General features: G+C 40.1%; 1 protein-coding gene across 1 annotated transcript; it reads right to left on the reverse strand.

Moving 5' to 3' along the window:
• Window positions 1-544: 544 nt before the first annotated feature.
• Window positions 545-15,542, reverse strand: LOC126044960 (cytochrome P450 2U1). The gene is made up of 5 exons (XM_049815403.1): window positions 15,052-15,542; window positions 9,359-9,991; window positions 5,133-5,294; window positions 3,976-4,143; window positions 545-3,562 (listed from the first exon to the last, which is right to left on the reverse strand). Exons 1-5 carry the CDS (start codon window positions 15,485-15,487, stop codon window positions 3,384-3,386), a joined length of 1,578 nt encoding a protein of 525 aa, XP_049671360.1. The 5' UTR covers window positions 15,488-15,542; the 3' UTR covers window positions 545-3,383.
• Window positions 15,543-25,194: the final 9,652 nt, after the last annotated feature.

Raw genomic sequence — 25,194 nt, forward strand, 5'->3', positions numbered from 1 at the left:
AGTTGTCTCCTGCTCGGCCCTCCCCTTCTGTGTGCAAGGATCTCCCGCTTCTCCCTGGGCTCCCTCCGGGCCTCCAGCTCCCTGCCCCCCTAATCCAGGCTCTCCCTGGGCACCCCCTTCCCTCTCTGCCCTCTGCTCTCGGACCCCTCCACCGCAGGAGTCCAGCAGAACTACACCTCGACTCTGCCCGTGGTTGTCTTTCCCACCTGGTTCCCCAGACTGTGCATCTCCTCCTGGTGGCAACTCATTCCCCCTTTTATCTCCCTCATCTCCACTCTTCTGTCTCCTCCTTTTATTCAGAGTAACAGCGTTTTTAAAACTGCATTGAGAGAATAAACAGACATACTCTTCCTATCGTTTGCTCACAACATGCCTGGCATTGTATTTTTCCCAATTTCATTTTATTCCCCCACCTCCTTCACTCCTCATCCAAAACATTTTGGAACATCTTCTCACTCAAAAGCTTTCTTTGTAAGATGTAAAACACCAAACACCACAAGCTCAGTCAACAAGTGGAACTCATTAAAATGACTATGCAAAGCTGTCAAACACTTGGGAATTACTTTATTAAAAATAAAATTACACTGAAGCAAAGTCTGAAGTCCTTCTTAGAAATAATAAAGGCATTTTCAGCATTCAGAAATAGCCATCCAGTTATATAAACATCCATTTTTCAATAAGGCATTTGAGATGCTTCCTCCGCTAAAAAAAAGGGAGGGGAAGGATACATTTACAAACACAAACCAAATCTGCTACCACTTTACTTACAGTTTACCAAAGATGCCAACACACTTTTAAAACCACAAACATTTTGTTGCTTTTATGCCATTGTTTAGCTACTTTCATGGCATCCTCTGAAAATTTCAGTGCATCTGGAAGGCATGAAAGGCAGGTCTTTATTGTCATTTCCAACAGCATCTTGCATTCTGGCAGACACTGACATGGCTGCACCTTCACATCAGTATTTTTAGCTTGTCGCACTCGGCAGCATTGGATTATAGGTACCATCAAAACCCACATCTCAAAGTACTATTTGTAGGAGAATAATTTTCGAAGGACAGTTTTCAAAGGTGACATTTTAAACTAAACCCAGCAGGCAAAACGAGCACAAATATATACAATTCCACATACTAGGGGATTATGCGAATTGTGTCTTCTCTGGAATCTGTAAAAAAAAAAAGTGCTTTTCAAATGTGTCCTCATTGATTAAAAGGACATGTATTTTATATAAGCCGTCAGTTGCACACCAACATCTTTATGTTGCTTAAAGAGGCATTTCAACAGAAAGTAAATATTATCAGCACTTAATTTTAGCTTTGCAATTAAGCATATACCATTTTAAGGATTTCCAGACAAAAATCCCAACTGTACAGAATCTATTTATTCACTGGAAAATACAAAGTTAAAGAAATAAGTGCTGATTGCTCCAATACTGTCAGCTTTTAGTGCAAGTTTACTAGTGCTGGTACCAAACTCAACTTTTTATTGTGCTATGGGGTTTTCGAAAATTTCACACGAAGAAAAAATTTACCATGAGCACGGGCTAACCTATAAGGTGAAAAGTTAGCCTATATAAGAACTGGAAGTTCTCACACAAACAGTGGGGTGCCTGACCAATGAAATACATCATTCAGAAATTAAGCCACCCTGTTATACAAAACAGCTAACAGAAAACCATAATTTAAATCCAAAATAACTATCTTACAGTCTTTGCTAGGCACTACCTGGCTTTTAAAACTTCAAGTTAAAAAGTGACAAAAACAGAGGTTAATTTAAAGCTGAAGAGTTGACTCTTCTTTTACAGTTTAGGTTTATTTTCTGCTGTGGAATACCCAATTCCACTTTACACTCAATTTCACATTCCAGTCTTGTAAACTTGGCATTAGGAGGACTGCTAGTATTTTCTAGATCTCCAATGAGGGGCAAGGGGGGCTGGGGTGGGGAATATTTCCTTAAAAGAGTGCATATGTACTTATTTCATCTGATATGAAATTCTGCTACATCAAAAGGTTTATGAAGAGATTTAAGGATGATTAAGACCGATTATTGAAAGGTTAACGGTTACACGTCCCCCAAAAGATCGCTTTTGATGTTTGAGAGATCTTTCAAATAAAAGGCAAGATTGAATGCCCCCTTCCGAAACACCCAGCAACAGGCTTCCTTGTCTATTGGTTTGATAGCGGTAAACAGCTCTAAAATTTTTGCAGGTGAAAAGAGTAAGGTACTGATACACTAATACTGTATGAACTACAGATCTTTTTACTCCATATGGAAGATAACAATGGGAAAGCCTTTCTACTCAAACCTCAAGTTTGTCAGACTCCTCATGTTCCATGCCTAAACATAGAAGACCTACATCTGTAGTGCTGTATTGATGCTGTATTTCAAGTAAGACTCCAGTTCCCAAAACTAAACAGGTTGTGGCAATACTGTCCACACTGCCTGTAAATAAAAAACCTGAGTGCAAGCCCCAACTTTGGGATTACGCACGTAATTTTCTCTGATGAGCGGGGTGTTGGTCTCGTCCAGACCGCAGCCACTGCTGACATGGGGAGAACAGCAAATGCAAAGTGGCAGCACAGATGTCGTCTTGAATGTCTGCTTGGCACCAGAGAGAACAGACTTCTGCTGTTTCTTGTTAGAGAAATCTGCTCTCACTTACATTCTGAGATAAAACTTCTGCATCCAGACACTGCACGCTCCTTTCATGTTAAGAACATGGTATATTCAAGGATTCATTTGGCCTCCGAGCCTGGGTTTTCAGCGAGCCCCGATAGTCAAGAATGTTTGGATCCAGGAATCCAGACCAATTCGATCTCATCTACACCTACGAGTTACTTGCAAGAAAGAATCCTCCAAGGCTAAAAAGAAGTGTCATTTAGTAATTTCCAAAAAGTATTTGTCATTACTTAAGCTCGGTTATTATGTTTCTTCACGTAGAAAATGCTAATACCCTCTCGTTCATTGATCCTTTTGGTAATAGATGATGTCCTTCGCTCATTTGGTAAATTAAATGTTTACATGCTGCTTTTATCAAAATAACAATTACTATTTGCTAAAGCATTAACAGATGTTTTGGACCATTCTCCCATAATATTTTACAAACTGACAGTAATAGTTTATAGACAGAGGGGTTAAGCCCAGCAAGTTTTAATATCAAATTGCAAACTATGCTGTCAGTTAATTTGTGGAATGCCAACAGCTGACAAAAAAAAAAAAAAATCTTCTCTTTCCAGAAGTGTAAATGTATCATTCTCACTGACTACGAAAGCCTATCCAGTTTGCGTTTTTCTGGAAAGAAAGTAACAAAATAAGCTGGAAACAAAATAAAGCTGGATTTTAAAAGTGCAGTATTTCATTGTTTAATCATTTTTGATGTTATATTATTTCTTCAAAGCTATTATATTGAATGGACAGGGAGCTAAAGTTAGACCAAACCTTCCCTCCATAGATGGTTTTGCAGCATTTTCAGGATACAAAAAGGTAAAACTTTGCATTAGACTTGCAAAAATTAAGAACAGCTCCATTTTTGCCAACTGCTCTCCCATGCACACACGTTTACCTAAAGAACAGTTAGAAGAGACACATTACTGGTTTTATACTGTTGATCAATTTGTCAACACGCATGCAATTCCTATGCTAGCATACTCCAAACGCAGAAAAGCTCAAGCTACGAACTCCGAAGCTTTGGTCTCCCATATTTGAGTCTAGCCTTGCTCAGTTGTACTGCTTCCTATTAACAGCATTTATATCCATAGCAAAAGTATTATCAAAGAACAATTCATCATTTCTCATTTCAGCCTGGCAACTGGAGCTTTTAGGAAAGCAACTCATTTTACAAGCCACCAACTGAAATAATAAAACAAGTTCTGTCGCTGATCCTATGCGCAAATTTCAGATCTCAACACCTCCAAGGCCCTACACTTGAACCACCACCACCCCCAACCAGCTACTGACTGCATGTGGATATCTTACCCATTCCAAAAGGAATGAATGCCTCTTTCTTAATCAGCTGGCCATTTTCGTCCAGAAATCTTGATGGTTGAAATTCATCTGGTTTCTCCCAAATGTTAGGATCTCTGTGTACTGACCACAAGTTGGGCACGATCACGCTGCCCTTAGGAATAGTATAACCCTGCAGCACTTCAAACAAAAGCACAGAGACAGAGGCTCTGACAAGTTGCTAGAAGTAAACATGGGAGACTTAGACTTACTAAAAAGATGACTAGAAGACATCACAAAAATGATACAGATGCCTAGCTGTGGGCTGCAAATGTAGCAGGAGCTTAAGGCAAAGGTGATCTCTGCTAGCCTGCCTGGGTCAGAATCATGCAGGCCAGAGCAGCTGGAAAGACATCAAATTACACCAACAGCTCCCTGCAGAGAAAAGGCAGCAGCAATCATTAGAAATGAACTCTGCTGCATAGAAATGCTGTGACCCTGTTTCCTCCTGTTCACTGTGGTGGTGGGGCTCTGTGACAGCACAGGAGGGTGGAGGTAAGGAAGAGCGATGGGTGTTGAACTGTTATCACAAAAGGGTTTTGAAGTGACTAGTCTCATTTCAGCTTGTTGCACCTCACTATCCTGCAAGCCAAAACATTTAAAAGGCAGATCAATTCAGTACTGGGTTTGAAAGGCAAGTATTGCTACCTCCCACTCACTTTAGCCAGTGTTCAGCTATGTTTATGAAAACATATAGCCAACAAGATGACTTGGAAAAGGATTTTATTATTGTTTTCTGTAGATGTGGAGCTCAATGATATAAGCCTTTCAAGCTTTAGCAAACCAGTTGTTCCGAATTGGTGTTTTCAGACATCTGTGTCAGATAGCCAAAAGCAACTCTGCTGTTTCAGATACAAAGGTGGAGTCTCAGCTGCCAACTACCGCTAAGCACATCAGTCAACACAAGCTGACCCCCAGAAAAGAAACTGCTCTAAGTGAGAAAACTTCTGGATGTTAGGTCAGACATGCTGCTTAAACAGAGGCCACCTACTCTCTATAAATGGCATTTTATGTACTTGGGTTACATGTCTAATAGATAAATGAGGTCTTTGTCAGTTCTCACTAGATGTCCCATCAGATCTTCATCCACAAAAGAAATGTTGTATTAACAAGTCTCTACAAATGCTTACCAGAAGTTTCTGAGGCCATTCGAGGGATAGAAAGGGGAACAACTGCAGTCATCCTCTGCACTTCCATAATGGTTGCCTCTGTGAAGGGCATTTGAGCCTTGTGGGTAAGAGAGGGAACTTTGTCACGTCCTAGAACTGCTTCAATTTCTGCATGAACCTTCTCTATTCAAAGGGAGTGAGAAAAATAAAAAAATAAAATAAAAAAAGATGCACAATATGTGAGAAGACATCATCTCAATTTCATTTCACTGTGCTTCATTGTTCACATAGATTTGTCAAAAATTACTACAAGACATGTGATGCCTAGCTGAAATAACTATGCCAACATAAACCTTTAAGAATGGACTCAGTTAAGAACAAAACCACCAAGTGCAACTTTGACAACTGTCAAGAGTAAAGCTACTGGGATGACAGACATTGCTAGCACTTCTGTATTGGAAAAGTACAGGAAAAGTTCTGTTCCAGTCCCAAATATTTTCATAATCTTAGTTTAAGAGTTTAAATATACAGTAGTTTGAATGGTGAAAACATCAAGCTTCTGGCCTGCGTTAAAAAAAATGAACAAAAAGAAACTGCATGCAGTGCATGCCCAAGCTGGCCTCTGTCCCTGGGGAGATCCAGTTCTCAGAACTGGGAAAGGTGGTGAAGAGATGGCAAAGCTTTTCATGCAGCTGCTTTAGATACTTCATTCTGGAGGAGGAATTCTGGTGCTCTTACTGCAAGCGTTGAAGCCATTTAACTTGTTCTTGCTGCTTCCTACTTTCTATCCACAGAACCTAAACTCAGCTATTTCCCAGTTCCCCTGAAAGGCAGCAGCAGATGCTCTTTTCCCCCCCAACAGCCCTTCTGCAAAGGAAAAACAGAAGTTAACAAGCTTATCTCCTCTCTCATTCATGTGAAGCACAAAGTGTCAAAATATTTGTTTGCCCCTTTCATCTCGGCGTACAAGTAGTTCTCTTCATCTAAGTTTCCAAGATTTGCTTCACCCATGTACAGGATGATGCACCTTTTCTTCCAGGGAACTTGGCATCTGGCTAGACTGCAAAAGACAATCTTGAAAGAGGAGACCTCAAAATTAACTTTTAATCAAAAATAATAAAAGTTTTCATTTTTTACCCTTGATACCCTGAATATTTTGTGGTTGTCCTGCTTGCTTTTTCCAAGATTCAGAACCCAGACTGATGATACTCTGAGGTTTTGCTCTTTTCTCTTCTTAGCACTGATTCAAGACTAAATAAAAGCTCAATGCAAAAAAAATTCTGTTTTCAGAGAAGCATTCAGAAATACCTTACAGTGTTCAACGAACAGTTGCTGCCACCTACTGGGTTTGCTAGGAAAACAAGTTCTCACATGAGGAACACAGTAAAAAATACCTCAACAGCAAGAGATTTGCTAATGGTGTGGCTCACAAGTACCTGCTTTGTGGGGTTTTGCTACTTTTTTTTTAATGACACATTATAGCCCTGTATTCAGGCATGCACGTCCACAGTAGTTTAAACGAGTAAAGTTTTCCATTTAAAAAAAAAAAAAAAAAAATTAAGGAGACTGTCTCATTCCAAATGTCACACCAGCATTTTATCCTGGACAACATTTCTTTGGAGTCTGTAAAAATATGTGGAACTATACAGAAAGCAGCCAAATTGCTGTTCACGTTACCAACTGCAAAAATGTAGACTTCAAGAGTTCTCCACTAACAGCATATTATTTGAACTGCTCCACTACATTTCATGTATTTAAAAATCTCACAGATCTTCAGAAGTCAAGGACCAGAACCAAGTCAGGGAACAGACCAAACCAAATACTCCCCACTGCCTCCCTGTATGCACGCATGCACCCACCCACCCTTCTCCTTCTCCGTGTAAAAAGCAAAACTGGCTTCCACAGACAAATACATTCTTTCTGATTTTTTCCCCTGATAGCCCTTCATTTGCCTTTCCAGAAAGTGTCTGTAACATTTGCTACTGCTAAAAGTTATGCAATTCAGGTATTTCCTTTAGGGGATAAGAGAAGTATATTACCAGGAAAAAAAAAAAAAAAAGAAAAAAAAAAAAAGAGGCCCATACATGAATCCCAAGCAATCCATAAGAAATGGGATACTAGAATTAAGAGAATTATATTACGTAGCTAAGTGATACACTCTGGACTACTGAGCTTATTCATATTGCTTGACAACAGCCACAGCATAAGGAAAAGGGAAATCAGAAAGAGGCAATACAACTATTAGAGATCAGCAGAAGAAAGAAAACTGACTAGCGCATACTTGTGCAGTACCAGGCAGTAGGGAAAGGGGTTAAAAAAAAAAAAACAACAAAAAAAACCCCAAACACAAAACTCTTCTAGATCTCATTTGTGTAGTTTAGAACGTATCTAATTCATGTTACTGTGTATTGAGTCAGGCACTGATAACATACAACCATTAAAACCAGAACACTAAGAATTTTATTTTACATTTGTCCCCAGTGGACTCTCTCTCCCATACACTGAACTGATGCCCTATTTTGCAATCTTTCCTCAACAATTTGGTTGACTGTGCAATAAACTATGATCTTGACCTATTTAAAGAGATCATTCCAGACAGAGAGGTGTTGTACACAAGTATCTATTTACTTATTTGCAAAGCAGCTGCAGCACATGAAAACCTCAAAATCTCAAATATTTGATAAAAGTATTCCAGGTTTATATTGTTCTTAGGTAACTTGAGGTTTACCCGTCTTCACTCCAGGTTAGCAAGAAGTCTGGGCCAAGTAGTGGTCTCTTGGGGAAATGCTTCACTACTATAAACTGAGGTAGAATTACCTAAGTAGAATCTGTCCATCCTGACAAGGCTTGCAGTCCGCACATACCTGACAATATTTCTAGTGGAAATCAGTTGCTGTGTAGGATTTTATGAGAAGCTACTAATAAGTTAATAAATTAATTTCTTTATTTTTCTTAAATTCAACCATCTAAATTTGCTAAACAGTTCTAAAGAAAATGCTGGCTTTGTGGCCACACATACTATAACAAGACTCAGTATGGAAAAATAATTAATCAAAATTAATTTTAAGTCTTTGGCGATGGAAATTTATCCTAAGAAGTCCTGAAATACAACTCTAGCAAGTACTATTTTAATACTGTAACCTCTCCAACATCACTGGTATTTTACATATCCACAAAAATCTACAAGTAATTTTCTAGAACTCTGTCACAAACAGTAACCAGTTCAAGCACCATCAATTAATTTGGGTTGCAATGAACCTCTGGAGGTCATCTGATCTAAACCCTTACTCAAAGCAAAGTCATCTTCCAAGTTAGATTCAACTCTGAGGGTAGATCAGACTACTCAGGGTCATACCCCACTGAGTTTTGAATACTTCCAAAGTTGGAGATTCTGTTAACTCTCAGGGCAATCTGTTGCACTCCTTGCTATCTTCATAGAGCAATATTTTTTTCCTAGTATCCGATTGGAATTTTCTTGTAGACTGTCTGTGCAGTCTCTCTTCCCTCCACTGCACAACTCAGAGGAGAATGCCTCTATCTCAGCATCTTCTGATCAGGCAGCTGTAGACAGCACAAGGTCTCACTTCGGTCATCTTTCCCTAACACTGAACAAGCCCAGTTCCTTCTGCCTCTCCTCTGCAGCCACATGCTCCATGTGTCTTTCCCCCCAGGCATCATCAGCAACCTACCCAAGTGCCATGACCGTTCAAGACTGATGGGGAGAGGCCTTTCAATGACATTGACCAGCTGGCGCTGTGGACTTGCGTTAAGTCCAATTTGCTTAAGCTGTATCTAATTTGATCTTCCTCTACAGTGGGTAGTGTTTACTTCCCCAGACTCTGCCGCCAGGCTCCACAACCTCCCTGCTCAGGGAGACATAAAAGCAGACCTTACCACAGCGCATATCACATAGCCTGTATCACTACTATAGGCTTGGAATGCCACAATTGCCAAAGCTTATGAAACATGCTAAGGTTCCCTGGAATGGCTAGGCAAAGATAAAGTTGTCCCAAAACAGAAGAAATTCATAGACTAAAGGGCCATCTAGATAGTTCATATAGCACTAACCTAGAGATCATCGTAGCAGAGCAGGACAGAGGATGTCTAATTACCTATCAACCTTTCAAATTACACATACACATGTAGTATTTGCACTCCAAATGACCTCTCTAACGTTGCTGTTTGCTTCTGTTTCTGAATATCCATCTAGAGCTGGAATAAAACACCTAGAATAAAAATAGTCTTACCTTGTACTTCTGGGTAGAGAGACATGTAGAGCAGGCACCACAGTAATGTGTTGGAAGTAGTGTCTGTGCCTGCAATGAAGAGGTCACCAATGATAAAAAACAGGTAGTCTTCATTAAAACTGCTCTCCTTGTTGTTCTTTTCTTCTTCTGCATGAATGAAGTACATATCAATGAAGTCCCTGGGATTTGCTGCATCCAGTGTATCCCTGTGCTGTGCAATTATTTTCTTTAGAAAAGTAGTAATATCTAATTCTGTTTTCCTAAGTTCTCGGAAAGGCCCGAAGGGAAGGTAGTACAGCCAAGGGCAGATATTGACCAGGATCATATAGCTGTTCACGCTTAGCTCTAGTGCACGGGCCATGTTCTTCAGCATCGTCTTGAACTCAACATCTTCATAGTTAAAACGCCTGCCAAGGGCCATGGAACAGATAACATTGGACACTGCGTTGCGAATGATCGGAAAGGGATTAAATGAATCCTTTCCATGCTTCAGCATTTCCTCCTTTATAAACTTTAGCTCCTCGATGATTTTAGGCTCTAAGCTGTGTCTTCCTACTCCAAAATGACGCAGTGTTGAGAGAGAGAATTTCCTCTGTTGCTTCCAGACAGGGCCGTAAGGTGCAAAAATAACACCTGGAAGAGAAAGGGAGAGTCTGAAACCAAAATGCTCTGTTTTCAAGAAGAAATAGTTAGACAGGCTGCAACCCAAGAGCCAGAAGAGAGAGAAACAATACATATCTATCCCAAGCACTGGGCTAGGAGCTAAAGGAAGAACACAAGGTTCTTTATAATAGCTTTAGGAAATCCTGTCCCTCCTTTTCCCAATCAGTGAAATGAATATAACAGTTACATCAATAGTTTTATTAGTTTTTGCAAGACACTAATAGATGGAGAAAGGGTACTCTAGATGCTTTATTACAAATGATAACAATGTTGTAGGAACTGCTACTCTGGGACATACCTTAGCTACAGCCTTTTCTCCTCCATGTCCTGAGACAGAAATTCCTTCAGCAAGACAGAAGATATGAAAACACAAATGGGTTTGCATTTCTTTTTCCCTTCATGCTATACAAACTTCTCAATACTGTTTGTGTGTGTACATATTTCTATTACAAGCAGGGCTCTTCTTTAACTTATAATCAAAATAGAGGATATGCATGCTGCAACAAACTGGGAAGGTGAAGACAGGTTCAGAGCCACTTGGCAAAAACCTGCTTGATTTGCATCTCAACAGTTTTGATGCCTCTAGGCACATGTTCTGCACAATTTTGTCATTATGAAACACCATTTAAATTAAATCCCTTAGCTTCAAGTATAACTTTTGCTCGCTTATCAACACAAACACATCTCTTCTGCTGAATTAACAGACCACACCAAAGATACTGCAGCGTAACAAAATACACAACCTGCTATTTCTAATGTACTCCATGGTTAACCTGAGAAAGTTTAAAGTCATCAAAACACAGGCTAGTTCTGCCTTTGTTCTTCTAGTAAAGTGGCATGATATCTGGGTTTTTTCTGGAAATAAAAAGTTACTTTATAAAAGCAACATCAATTATTCTGTCAACTGCAAATCTTAATGTTAAATTTAAAAGAAAGAAAAATGGCCATAATAAATTAGCAATAGAAAGATGCACCATGTTTCAATACTTAACATTACCTACGCTTCTATCACAACTTAATGTTCATAGCCTCTAACGCAAAAAGAAAAATAAACAATTAAGAAATCTATAGCTAGAAACAGAAATCTGTAGATGTGTAAACAAGATAACTGTACTCAGAAGGGTCTGCAATCCCAAAGGTATGAATAGTTCAGTGTAACATAAAGCTGGTAATCTTTCTAGCCAGATTTTCTGATTACAGTATCTACTTGTACCAACAACAGACCAAAGAATACAAACACAGGACCTAGTTTCAAAAGCCCTAAACAAAATAAGCAGAACATTATGAAGAGTCAGAGCAAGCCGAGAACCAGCTGAACTTCATCTTCTCTGCATGAAGACATTCCTTATGAAATCTACTCACATGTCTACTCCCTGACACTTTAAAAACGGAACCAAGAACTTTTCAGATTCCCTTTCTCAACTAATGTTTCCTGGTAACACTGGTGTCCTCAAGTAGAGTAGATGAAAAAACAGGCTTATTTAGGGCTGAATTTGGCCGAGAATGAACTTGGGTTTTCAGGGTTTGTGACTAGAGTGGGGAAGAAACATGGATTTCTTGGAACAAAACAATGTTATCGCTATTTCTATCCCACAACAAATATCTCCAAAACAGACTATACATCCACAGTCTCTTCCCCTTTCTGTCTTTAGGAAAATTAGTTTTAGGATCCAAATACCTTCATAAAAGAAAACAGACCTATTGTCTTGAAAGTAAAGACAAGTCTCCTAGCCACAATGGGAAGGCGAACACCAACAACAAACATCCCCACACTCAAAGAGTCTCTCTAGCAGTCCTGCACAGGGCATGGCTGGACGGCATGATGTCTTCTGAAGTCCCAAAACCCCAAACTATTGCAGAATACTAATAACTGATTTGCAAATTGGGAAAGCATAACACAGGAGACAGATTAAGGAGAAAGAAGAGCAGAAAGTTAGAATAACAGAGGTAAGAAAAGTGAAGAAAGAAAACTGCCAGCTGGATCACTGCCAGGCAATAATAATGGAATAGTACTTCACTGTTTTCAGAGAAAATCTCTGCATGACCTGAAAAGACAACATACTCAGCACAGACAACTGTATTCTTAAAAAAATCAAAACAACAACAACCACCAAAATAAACAAACACACACACACCCCCCGAATACAATAATAAATTCTGAAGCAACAAGAACCCAGAATAACCAGGACTTCATGCTCCTTACAGGGGGCTAATTTCTAGGAACTGATAATACAAACCTTTCAATACAACCAACAAAGCAACAAACACACAGAAAAAACAGAAAGTTTGTTTTTAGGCTCCCTTTTTACATGAAAAATTCAAATCCTTATGAAAAGCAAGTTCTGGGAAAGGCTAACTCCACCCCCCACCCTCCCAGTTTCTCACGGCTAGCTTTAGTGTAGTTGCAATACTGGGAACATTGACAAACACAGAATTCACAACATCTAACAACATTTAACTTCTGTGTTCTCCGATGTCCAAAGGGCAGGACTATAAAGGCTGACGATCACTCAATCTCCATCCACCCTAGAGACTGAATCTTTGCTACCTCTCATAGGTAAAGGACACAAAAATGCTTTACTAAAACAAAATACCAAAAACCACTTTTTCCCCCCAGTCTAGTATTTCTCTTTCCACAGGCGTATGTGCAGAAGCCTTTGATTAATCAAGAATTGACTTCTACCTTCTCTCTTAAGTTCTCACTGCACCTCCCATCCAGCCAAAAAGGCCTCCCTTCTTTGCTACTCAGTTATTGAAATGTAGTACCTGCCATTTCTGATACTTTTACTTGCTCTCTCCCAGGCACAATATTTTATTTGCATCCTATACACAATAGAGCCACACACAGCTGAGATAAGCCTTTCTTTCTTCCATAACATACCCAGCAGGTCAGCTCAGGGTAAAGACAAAACTACAACAAAAAAAATGTAACATAAATGAAAATAGCCCCATAGGTTTAGACCAGGTATTTTGTTTACAGAACGAATACATGGGAATCCGAAATGAATGCTTACTGACCCACAGCATCCCACTGTTATAGTACCCAGGTTGTGAGCGATAGATCTGAAGTTACACAATCATCCAGCTTCTATCATTTCCTTTCCTAGCACATATGAACGTAACTGTCGCTGCCCAGATCCATAGCAAAGTCTCACCCATGAACTCCCAAAACTAAGCGTAGGAGGCTCCCAGACCAAACTTGAGGCCTCCAGTTTGAGTGTTGTAACCCATCCACCTCCTCCACGAACCACACACAAAAAGAAACACTTGTTAGCCCAGAGCTCTTATGGACAATATCTGAAAACTGAGGTTAGAGATTTACATTGTACTTATACCACAAAAAAAAAAAAAAAACAAAAAACCTCTTACACCACCGGTTCTGCAGCAACTGCCTTCCCAGTAGGACAAATACAAAATCACAGTGGTTCAGTTGTCTCCTACATGCCACCACTAAACCCAAGCCGGCGCACCAAGAGCAGCTGCAACTTCCAGTGGCTTTTGGAGAACCTACTTGCATGGGGGCCAGGCAGGTCCACACTGCCCATATTCACTGACTCTTCCCTTTGTGTACTCAAAATACACTACCCCTGTGGTTCATTCTACAATGCTCTCACATCAACAATTCAACTTGTTCCGCCAGCTAACTAACGTAACCAATAAATAGCAGCTCGGTATGTTTTATGGACAACTGGGCAACCCTCATGTTACAGTCCTTGTGCCCGAGCGCAGCTATGGTGACCTTCCAGATAAAACTAAATGTAAAGCAATGTAACGTCCCTGCCACAGTGCAGCGCAATGCAAGCAGGCACAGTCCCTGCACTTGCCGCAGCACGCTCCGGACAGCCGGCTCCTGACACTTTTGACTCACCTGGAGCACCCGTCCATGGAAGCTGCTAACTGCCCTGGCTACTCTTGTGTCACCACATTCAAAAAGTCTGAGAACTGTCTGCAGACAACAGGAAACAGACAAAATTCACAGCATTCAAGAAAAAAGAAATCCACCATGAGCTGGAACATGCCATGTTACAGCACTGCTAAAATTGATCTAATGTCTAACCGCTCTTTCCCTTTCCTCCCCCAGTCCTCGCTAAATGTACTGTACCTAAAAATATTCATGTACTATAACAACAACTACACGCCAGTACGATCTGTCTCAGATCAGCATCGTTAAACTAGTATCATCGATCATTCATTTTTTTATCCTTTAAACCAATTACAGCAATGGTACCTGATCGCTTTTTAATAAACATGATCTAGGTCCCTCGCTTTCCCTTATCTTTACTGGGTCAATTCTGGTACAGTAAAAAATTGAAGATAAAAAGTTTAAAACGCTTAACTAATAGATTTCTCTAGCCTCAAACCAAAAAAACCACCCAAACATTTCACAACATGGTTAGCACATTAACAAGCCTCCTCGGCTACCTCTCCTAAACTGAAAAAGGAAAGGTAATTTTCCACAAACACCGAGATCTGTAACGGACCTAAAGACTAAACATGATGAAATTCTAACTGCAATACTGCCATCACGCGTTTAAACTCCCCGTGCCCTCTTTTCTGTGAAAACTAGTAAACTCTCCTCTGACCTATTAAAAAACCCAAACCAAACGTGCTCAGTGAGTTCTGAAGCCAGCAGAACATCGCACCTGCAAACACCTCAGCAACAGCAGCTCGCATGCAGGCAGCGCAGCAACAAGGACTCCGCACGGAGCCCGCTCTCGGCCACCGTTACCTTGATAAGAACCGGGGACAGTTCTTATCAAGTTACTCCATACCGAAATTTCTCCTCCCAGCTAAAACCAGAAAGCCCCCTAGGTGACAGACGGGCCGCTCCTTTCACTGCCAACAGAGGTGAAGGGAACCCAACGGCTCCCGCTCGATACTCTCGCCAGGTATCGCCATGGCAGTGCGTGAAGCCTGAGGCAGCTCACCGAGCGGGACCCCCCCCACCGCCTCCCCCCCCGGCAGAGCTCGGGCTGCGCCGCCCGGCCCGGCAGCCGCCCCCCCCCCCCCCCCGCCGCGGGGCGCCTTACCCTTCTTATGGGTGATCATGAGGACGATGGGGACGGAGGGCCGGTCGCTGAACGCCTCCGCCTTCTGCACCAGCGCCTCCCGCACCGCCTCGAAGGTGTTGAGGACGATGAAGGGGCGGCTGCCCACGAAGATCCGGAAGACGCTACCGTACATCTTGGTGAGGCCGGTGAGGAAGACGTGAGGGGAGAAGGCTGGGGAACCGCGGCCGCCGCCCCGCACCTCCACCGCCCACCTCCTCAGCAGCGGCGGCGGCAGCAGGGCGAAGGCGAAGTTGCCCACCAGCGGCCAGGGCGCCGGGCCCGGCGGCAGCCCCGGCGGCGCCCGCGGCCGCCGCAGCAGCCAGTAGCAGCCGAGCCAGCACAGGGCCGCCAGCAGCAGCTCGGTGGCGGTGGGGGCCCGCAGCAGCCACGTCCACGCAGCCATGCCCGCCGCCATCCCCTCAGGCGGCGTCGCGCCCCGCCGCGGGCCCGCTGCCCTCCTCCTGCTTCCCCGCCCCGCCCTCGCCCCCCTCACCCGGCGCGTAGCGGCTTAAGATGGCGGGGGCGGGCGGAGGGGAGGCCGGGCCTGCCGGCGCCCTGACCGCGTCCCCGCCGGGGCTGTGGGCGGGTAGCGGTCCGCCCCGGGGCCGGGCTCCGCCGCCGCGGCCGTTAGCGAAGAGCGACGTGAGGTGGATGGGGAGGAGAAGCGGCCCGGAGCTCACGGGGGACTGTGACAGGCCCCGCGCCGGGCGGGGGTACAGCAGCCAGAAAATCCAGACACGGAGCTGCGGCGTGGAAGGGGGTGTGGGGGGGGAAGCTTTGTTAAACGCGGTGAAATGCAAAATCAGCTCTTGCAGGGGGCGGGTGGTTGGTTAAAGCTGACTCTGGGGGCAGACTTACTCCTAGTTTAAAAGAGGTCATTAAACATGGCCAGCTGGTGAAAAAATAAAAAAAGTGAGTGCTTCTCACAGCCTCAGAGGACTTACTTTCAAGTGTTCCTTATGCAAACATTTAGAGTGAAGGAAAGGAAATACGGATGAGCCTTCTTCCCCTTCCCAAATACAAAAGCTGGCACTTCTAGGTAATACACCAAAATTTTCTGTTTTCAGAACCAAGGACTAACCTGGAACTACGTCCCAGCTCTAGGTTAACTGCTTGGCAAACACAGAACAGCACAGAGACACTCCTCAGAGCTGGACCTAAATTTTAGAGGAAAGAGGGTTTTAGTTCTTATTCCTCATCAAAAAAAAAAAAAAAAAAGAGAAAAAACAAAACCAGCACACACCACCAAAACACCCCTACCTGGTTTTCAGGGTAACTCCCCCATCCTTGTGAAGTACACCTTAGTGCACTTTCTCCAGCTGATCAACAACCCAAAATCTAATCCCTACAAAGGTAATTAGATGTTGAAAAACACTACTGCATGGTCTTCCAAACCATTTGCTACAGCATCAATGATTTTAGTAAGCACTCTTGATATACCCTCACATAAAAAAAAAAAAAAAAAAAAGCAGCACTGTGGGCAAAAGACAAGTACACCACCTCTAAAGTGACCAGCCCCCCCCCCCCTCCAAAAAAAAGGCAAAGAAAAACTGGTGCTTACCCATTAAAAGGTATGTTGGCTTTTTTTAAATAGTTGAACATTCAAATAAAGAGAGTGACAAGTGGCTCTTAAAATAGTGGCTGGACTATATTAAAAAGGTTTTATTGCAATTATACAGAAGTTACAGGAATTTTAGAAATACATAAAGCTTCGAATGGTCAAGGTCAGTTTTCCTCCAAGCAATTAAGGCAACTGGATGCAATGTCTCTTTAATCTAATAGAAACAGCAAATGGATATTTTACTAGCCATGGATTAAACAAAGTAGAAAAACTAAGATCACAGATTTAAATTGGCAGAACAGAATGCACTTTTTTCCATATTTCACAGAAATTCAGTGGTTAATTACAATGTACACCAATAAAATGCATCTATTAGAAAAATAGAGAAAAACACAAGTGAAAATTTATCTGAACCGAAGACATTTTAAATCTGAGTCTCAAGGAAAGTTTAAGTTCTGCAGTCTGAAAATAAGCAGCTAAGTTATTCACAGCACAGCTGAAACACATTACTGGTTTTGCCTGTTTTCTTTATAGAGGAGTAATCTAGCCTCACTTCCTTCTCAGTCTAGTTGAGAAGTAGCACTAGATAAAGAAATTCTCTCCTTGCCTCCATATGCAGTTGAAAGATTGGTTTCAGTGGCATATGGCCAATTCTAGGTTGCCCAGAGATTAAATTTCACAATATTTTGATAAAATTGAAACTACTTTCATAGTTTTAGGTGAATTTACGGATCAAATGTGATCTTTGCTCTGAAGTGTCATTAAATCGACGTTTCTACTTAAAAATAATAGAAGTTGTTGCAACATTGAAGTCATTTTTTCCAATTAAAATTAGAACCAATAGCCTCTTTCTAAAGTGTAAAATTAACAGCAAAATATAATCAAGTATTTTACTAACATTCTGCATACCCCAAATAACTAAGTATACAAGTTTTAGCGCTATAATGCTTTCCTTGGAAATCATTCCTCCTCAGTCCTAGTATCAGTGTAAAAAAAGCTACCCCCCTTTAATTCTGCACTTCAGGAAAATCCATTCCTCAAACTCTTTTGCCCTAAATTGAGTAATCAAAGCATTTTGGTGACTCTACTTTTAACAGGTAAAAAAACCTCCATGTAACAAGCAAAGAAAACACCCCACCAGAGTAAAGACTGTCATTAAAATGAGTGTCTTCCAAAAACCCCACCCAACCAACCAACGAAAAAAACCACAAAAAAAACCCCAAAACCAAAAAGAATAGTTCAAATTAACTCATTTTTCTTTAAAGGTAACCAAGTTACAAAGTTAAGGCCCAAGCAGAAACACTGGAAGTTTAACACAGTACACTTTCAAAAGCAATATAATATTCTCCTTTCTCAAACTTTATCTTAGTCTTTGAATCCTATCAACTTCTATGACTGTTGACCAGTTATTCTATACAGTTGTTGAGTTAGCAACCATTCTCTTCAAGTGCGGGCTGTGTTTTTATATGCTTTATTTAAGCTTGCAGGCATCTTTTGGATTTTTATTTCCACAGGCACTTTATTCACAAAAAATGCTCTCCTTCTCAAAAAGAATATTGAAAATATTTGAAAGTTCTGAGACTAGTGCACTGACAAACATGTTTCTATAACTCACAGCAGATGCTAACACTAAAAATCTGCTCTCAGTCAAGTGAGCGTCACATGATCGCAAAGGTTTCATTTCTGCAGGGCATTTAAACATGCAGCCATTTATCTCTTAATATTTCTGTAAATATTGGACTTTTTCAGTAAATTAAAAAAGACAACCTGTTTTCTCTGAAGCATCTAGTAATTAAAAGATAGGAAAGTTGTATTTCAATGTGGCTTAGGACTGTTATGGAGGACTTTGTTCTACCTTTAGCTCTTCCAAGTATGCTACTATTAAAGCAAACCTGCGACAAGTAGCAAGACACAGTACAGGCTACTGTTACTAGACTATCCATCTTCACTCAACAAAAAACCCAGCCAGCCCTGCTTTTATCCTAGATGGTGGGGGTTTTTCTGCTCTAAATTAAGTTACTCTAGACCTGAAATATTCTTTGCACAGACACAGAAGTTCCATGAAATAGATCTTAGAGATGCCCATTTATTTCTTGAAGTACTAGGTGCAAGTGAGTCAAGAGAACTTATTCCAGTATATTAAAGATAGCGGTTTAGTAACCAAAACCTCAGGGTGCAACTACTTCAGAGAAGAGGAAGCGTGCCACGCTGTTCCAGATTGTACCCTTGTACATGCACCCTGCTTGCTTGCCAGTGTGTACCTGGACATGGCACCCGCTCTGCATGTTCATTTATCCATATCAATTAAGAGCATCATACTTATTTCGGCGTTGACTATAGTAGTATTTCCAAACATGTTACAGGCAGGTACTTTTACAGCTGCAAGTTGGTAAGTAAGGGGCCTTTAACAACAGCAAAAGGCTTTTTCTCCATGAAGAGAAAGTATAGGTACTGCTGCCCAAAGATGCCTCTTGAAAAGATTTTCAAGTGCACTGTCCTTCATTATATGCAACATAAAATCATAAGGGGGAGGAGGCAACAATATTTTCGGCAACAGTAGGCACAAGGTAGTTTTTCATCTTGAGAAGGTTGCTTCTGAAGCTTTGAAACAAAGTTAGAAAATTACTTTGCTGTTCCACAACCTAAACAATTGTAGTTTAAGGCTCTTTCGCATGTTGTTATAATGTCCTACTATGAATTCCCTTGATAATTATGTCAAGTTCCACTTCTGTTCTTTAGATATGGTTACACGGTCATGTTCTTCACAAGTTTGTTTTTCAGAAGTTTCAGCAAAAGATGGATCTATACCGCATAATCAGTGTTCTTCTAATACAGTTTTGTCCATTTCACATCCTCTTTCTGTCTCCAAGGCTTCAAAACAATGATGATGAAGCCAGAGATTTTTTTTTATTTTTTTAAAGTATTAGCCTATGTCTTAATCCTACCCAATACAATTCTTGTATTTTAGACCAAGTTTCAGAAAATTAGCTATCCTAAGCATGTATGAAAATTTAATCTTGGACATGTAGTCTAGACCCATATACACTCCTAATGTTTTCCTGCATTAAAAATACTTACTATAATATTTTGCAGGTTTTATATAAAACAGAAATAGAAAGGGGTCTTACTTATATAAAAAGCATTTGGAACAGGCTTAAAATGTACATAAATCTTGCTTTATTGAAAAGGTGTCACAACAGCTTTCCTTAATGTTCATGGGTAAGAATAGAGTATGAGCTCCTGGTATTTTTTATGAGATCATTAGCACCATAAATGGACATAGGTTTTTGATTTTTAAGGATATGTGTGGTAGTAAGTAGTCCAACAAAGTACTGCATTTGTTAGTACACAGGCTGACCATAAAAAGTTTCAACTTTATGTGCTGAGTAAACCACATAAGACAATTTCTTTAACATGTTTTTACCAAATTCATGGTCAACAGTGCAAGTGATCGTGACAGATAGCACCTTTAGAGATAAAAGCTACAAGATGCTCACATTATTGCTTTTCTTAAAGTACAGCTAGTGCAACAGTTTTGTTTTTTTACAGAGTGAACACATATTGCAATGTCTTACAAATCACAACTCTAGTATCTCTCAGTATACAGCAAACCACAACACTCAGTTGGCATCCACTTAACAGAAATAGCTGAAGTGCTAGAAAACATCATCCTGAAAGTTTTGCAACATAAAAGCCAACTCTTGCTATTTATGGAAAATTTATGTAGAAATGAGGTCCAGTTTGCAAACATCAGTACAAACTGCAGCACAGAAGGTCTCTAAGTAGTATCATTTGTTACTGTAATGTTATGCTGTACAGCAATTGCAGAACTGGACCCTAAAGCTATTAAAAAAGGCCATGTATTAACTACTCCTCATCATGCAAACATTACAGCATTCCTATATTACCATCTAGTGTTCCTCAGCAGCCAACAGCTTTTCTTGCCTAGTTTTTCCCAGGTTGGATATACAGCTCCAATTAATATACAAAGCTGCGGATTCAACCTAGGAGAAATCACGCAAGAAAAACTGTCAGCCAATGAGGATGAAAGCATGTTGCAGTTAAAAGTGACATCCTATATGGTTTTTACAGAAGTCTTTAGAGTTCTCCTCAAAGTCACATGGAAAGCATGAGAACCGCAGCCGTCAAACCATTCTTTCCTGTTTTACTTTCAGGTTCCTTGGTGTGACCCTGACCTCACAAAACTGCCAGGATTTATCTTTTTCACATCTCACACATGCTCTCCTGAATCAGAAAAATAAACACAAACGAATGTACTAAACATTTAAAGAGTAAGAATTGATTCCTGAGATAAAAACTATGCCCTAGGATGTTTGAAATTATTTTCAATTATAAAACCTAAGTTTCAAATTGTGCAAAGATGTGTCTGACAAGAACACCTTTTGGCTTTAGTGTTAATTTTGGAGCCTTCTCAAACTAATCCTACTCTTCTGTGTTGAGCCATTTAGAGAAGCAGATTAAGACAGGAGCCCAAAGCCACCGAGGCTAAAGCGTAAGCAGCATCTTGAGTGGCAACAAGCTATGAAAAAAGTGGAACGCAAAACCAGTCTTTACAGAAGTAACAAAGCACTAATAACAAGGTAATCAAAATGGAAGAGGAGTTGGAGTTTAGCAATATTTTTTAAGGTCTGTATACAAACACTGCATCAGTAGAGGTAAAAGTAAGCAGGGAGATAAATTTCCTCAGTATTGTCAGCACTCGTGCCATCTCTAATTAAAAAAAGTGAACAGACCCACTCATTTTAAATGCAATTCACATGCTTGAAGTAACACCATATTATATACTCCATTGAATTAGAACGCGGCTCTTTGATGACTGGTTTTACAGTGGTCTGCCTTTTCAGCCCCTTTCATAGTTTTCTGGTTTAGTAAGTGATCTTCACTACACTTTTTAGCGATTGCCATCTTTGATACTGTGCCCTCAGTTTGAAAGAAGCTCAAAAGAACAAGGAAAGATAGCTCACAGCCTAATGTGTAAGTACAACCTAGTTTATCTTCCCAGAGAAGCCTCTGTATACTGCACCCAATATTGCCTATGCCACAGAGACCCCTCTGTGCATAGTGCCTGGGTCACCAGCTGCTCAAGACGCCTGTACTTCAGACTAGTTTCTGACCACTTTTTCTTAAAAAAAGTTACCTTCAAACACATTTCAGCAAAGTTGTTTTGTGAAGATCAATCTCAATTGGCACAAAAGAGATTCTTCTGTAATAAGTCTTTGCAGTTTCACAAATGCTAACTTCCTAAAGACCTTATTATGCAGAGGGCAAATACTAGAGCTGAAATTAATATTGTATAGGCATAGCTTGAAAGAAGAGTATTTCTGCTACAAGAAACCCATGCGTAGAGACTTTAAAAACACCTTAGGCACTGTATACAATGGATCTACATTTTTTCCATTGGCATTTACCAGAACTAAAACCAGTTATGACTAACCATACAGCAAGCAAAACACAAAAACATTCACTCATCTAAGGGAAGGGCTGGGCCAAATGATACAGAATCATTTGAAAAAGTGAACACTGTAATAGTATAATACAGCATCTTTTTTTTCCACTATAGTACGGATAAGACTGCCTGTAGCATGCAGCCAATGCAATTTGAATTCAAAAAGTCACAAATTACTGCTTCCAGAAAGAGCTGGTTTGCCCTCTCCTCTTACCTGGGTTGCATCTTCTAACTTAAAGGTTAGCCCACAGCAGAGAGCCACAGAAAACAAACTTCTCATGGTATTTGCTAAACTCCAAGTCCTTATCATTTAACATATTTTCATTGAAAACAAGTCATATCTTCCTGAGTTTTTAAGCACTAATTTCCACCAGGAGAGAAAGAATCCTCAACACCAGTATTTTAGATACACATTAGAGACTGCACAGATCATTACTTCATCTTAAAACATCATTCAGGCATTCTAAGTGTTTTGTTAGGAAAGATTATCTACCGAAATAAAAGATGAGTTTAGAACTAGAATTTGTTCCTACAATATTTGTTACCTGTACCTAGCCCGAAATTCTTATGTGATACTTTCTAGATTAGTAAGATTTAATCAAATGGTTAAATACATGGAAACTTGAGCCAACTGGAAAAAAGCTTCATTATGTTTTAAGCATTACAACACTTTGTTCTTGTTTTAGCAACTGTTAGTGACAGCTTGGAGGAACAGCTTACGGAAGTTTGCTAATCATATTTAAGTATTTTAAAATCTCCAAGCAACTCTCACTGAGTTGGGTTTTATTTTTATAGTCTAAGTTATGGATGAGAACCAGCACAACCCACAGCACAGACACACATCTGTATTGTAGAATGAAGTGCTTAATACTGCCTGTTTCCTTATAGGGGTTTTTTGCAGTACTATTACACATAAACAATGTAATTCTACATTACTTAAAAGTTAGGTCTAGTTTTAGCTCAATTTTGTGTAAAAAGCAACACATGATCACCATCTACTTCAATGTTTTCATCTTTCCTTTTCTTGTAAATACTAGAAAAAAAGCCTTTGTCTTAATTCGCAGTTTCTCGGCACAATTTTTTTTTTTTTCTTGGACACTAGGAAGCATCATAAAATAGCACATGAAGGCTGACTTATAAGCAAAGTTACTTCAGTGGCATGCTAGGATATTTTTCCAATGTGCACTTAAACAGTAACACTCATTTAAATGGTGTCAAACAGAAGTATTTATTTAAGACCCCCTTTTCAGTAACTGAATTTAAGACATTGATTTTACAATGCCTGGTATAGAACACTTAAATTCAGCAGTCTTACAGTATCACTCTAATTCTGTGTGCCTATAGAAGACTTCTAGGTAAGTCCAAAACACACATTGTAAAAATATCAAGATGACAGTGGAGCTTTACAGCTGTTAAGTCTGCCAGCAAGGAAAAAATGGTTCCAGTACATCTGATAGACTGGACATGTTTTTAAAATTACCCCATGAATCTTTAAGATAGGTTTTGGTTTTTTTAAGTTAAAGAGTTGGGGAAAGTTCATTTGAAGTAAATGGAAAGACTTCACCTTGCACTGAAGTTAATGGATCTGGTCTCTAGAACTGTAAATCATACTTCGTATCTACTGAAATGAGAAAAGGAATTTGGGTTAGTAACAAACAACTTAGGATAACTTGTCTAGCCAGATACTAATGATGGGAGAAAGCCAGAGTTTGAACAGATTCTGATTTAAGACACAGATAAGTGGATTTGCCATAATCTAATTAAGAGAATTGTCTCTCATCTTCTAAAATACTTCCCAGTTGCATCTCCATTACTGAGCTTTATTTCTCTATTACAGGAAGGTAGTGTATTTTAACATATAAATACAGTCTTGATTCCCCCCCTTCCTCCTCTCCTACCCCCCGTTTTTTTGTGGTTTTTTTGGGGGGGGTGGGATGGTATTGGTTTTTTTTAAGAAGAGAAGCAAATCCAGTACTAGAGTTCATAGCAACGTTTAGCACAGCTCTTTTTGCTATTACCCCACCTGTTGCTGTTTTCATGGAAAGACAGCTATGATGATTATTAACATTTAGTACCATTTACGTCCACATGGGAGTGCTAAGCACGTACCATAAAAATGTCAATTTACAGTTGCTTCAAGTATATGTTAATCATTTCTGGCATAGGAATTAAGCACCTGTAGCATGACAACGTAGCAGCACATTTTTTTTATATGCTCAAGTTAACCTTTTAAATCCAGTTTTAAATTTAGGTTAGGCATTTAAGAAAGGTTGTTTTATAAATGAAAAGCACCCCAACAGCATCTAAGTCAACTGATATGCCAGGTGTACAAAAGTGTAGCGCCCTGTCTTTTTTTTTTTTTAAGTGTCAGGGAAGTTCAGCATGTAAATGCTCTTCAGTAGAGAGAAGCAGCATTTTACTTATAGTCACAGTACAGGTGCAGCTCATGTGACACCTGTAAGGAAGATTATTATTGTAATTCCAGGAAAACATAATTACAGTGACATCCTGCATAACATTCGGCATGTACAGCCCAAATAAGCCTACAATCAAGTGATCAGTAAATTAGTGAAGACTGAAGTTTCTCCTGTTCTTACCCACTGCAGTCCTTTTTCCTCTTAGGATGAAACCATGTTTTCAGCTTCATAGTATTTAACTACAATGATCACTAAGTTCTTAAAATTAGTAATTTTTATGTACTGGCTGTGGTTTTTATTGGATAAACTACTGTAGCAGTAAGCACTAGCATATACCATTACTTACCCCATTTCAGCACCTTACATATAGGCCTAAACATCTATACCATCCAAGTTTGCAAAAGCAATTTAAAGCTATTGAGAGAGTAGAGAAGTGGGGTTTTCTGCTAATTAAAACACACCATTTTGAGGGCTTTGATACATTGGAGAAAGTTTAAGCACTTAAGGGAGGGCCGAGCCAGAACAGGAATCAAGTATTTTGAGCTAGGGCTGCCATTTAAACTTTCCTTTTGTATTACAACAGAAGTTTCTATCAAATTCAGCAGTAGAAGGAAAGCTCTCACCGCTCAACAAAAGCCTAATCTTTTCTTGGCTCAATCATCACTTTCATATTTTTT

Source organism: Accipiter gentilis, chromosome 12, assembly GCF_929443795.1.
Source record: "Accipiter gentilis chromosome 12, bAccGen1.1, whole genome shotgun sequence".
Taxonomy (NCBI): Eukaryota; Metazoa; Chordata; class Aves; order Accipitriformes; family Accipitridae; genus Astur; species Astur gentilis.

Coding starts and splice junctions, on each gene's coding strand:
- LOC126044960 (XM_049815403.1), bottom strand. CDS start 15,487: ATGGCGGCGGGCATGGCTGCGTGGACGTGGCTGCTGCGGGCCCCCACC. Junction 9,992..15,051: donor CATGATCACCCATAAGAAGG/GTAAGGCGCCCC, acceptor TTTCTCTTCCAG/GTGTTATTTTTGCACCTTAC. Junction 5,295..9,358: donor TCTCTACCCAGAAGTACAAG/GTAAGACTATTT, acceptor CCCTTTGAATAG/AGAAGGTTCATGCAGAAATT.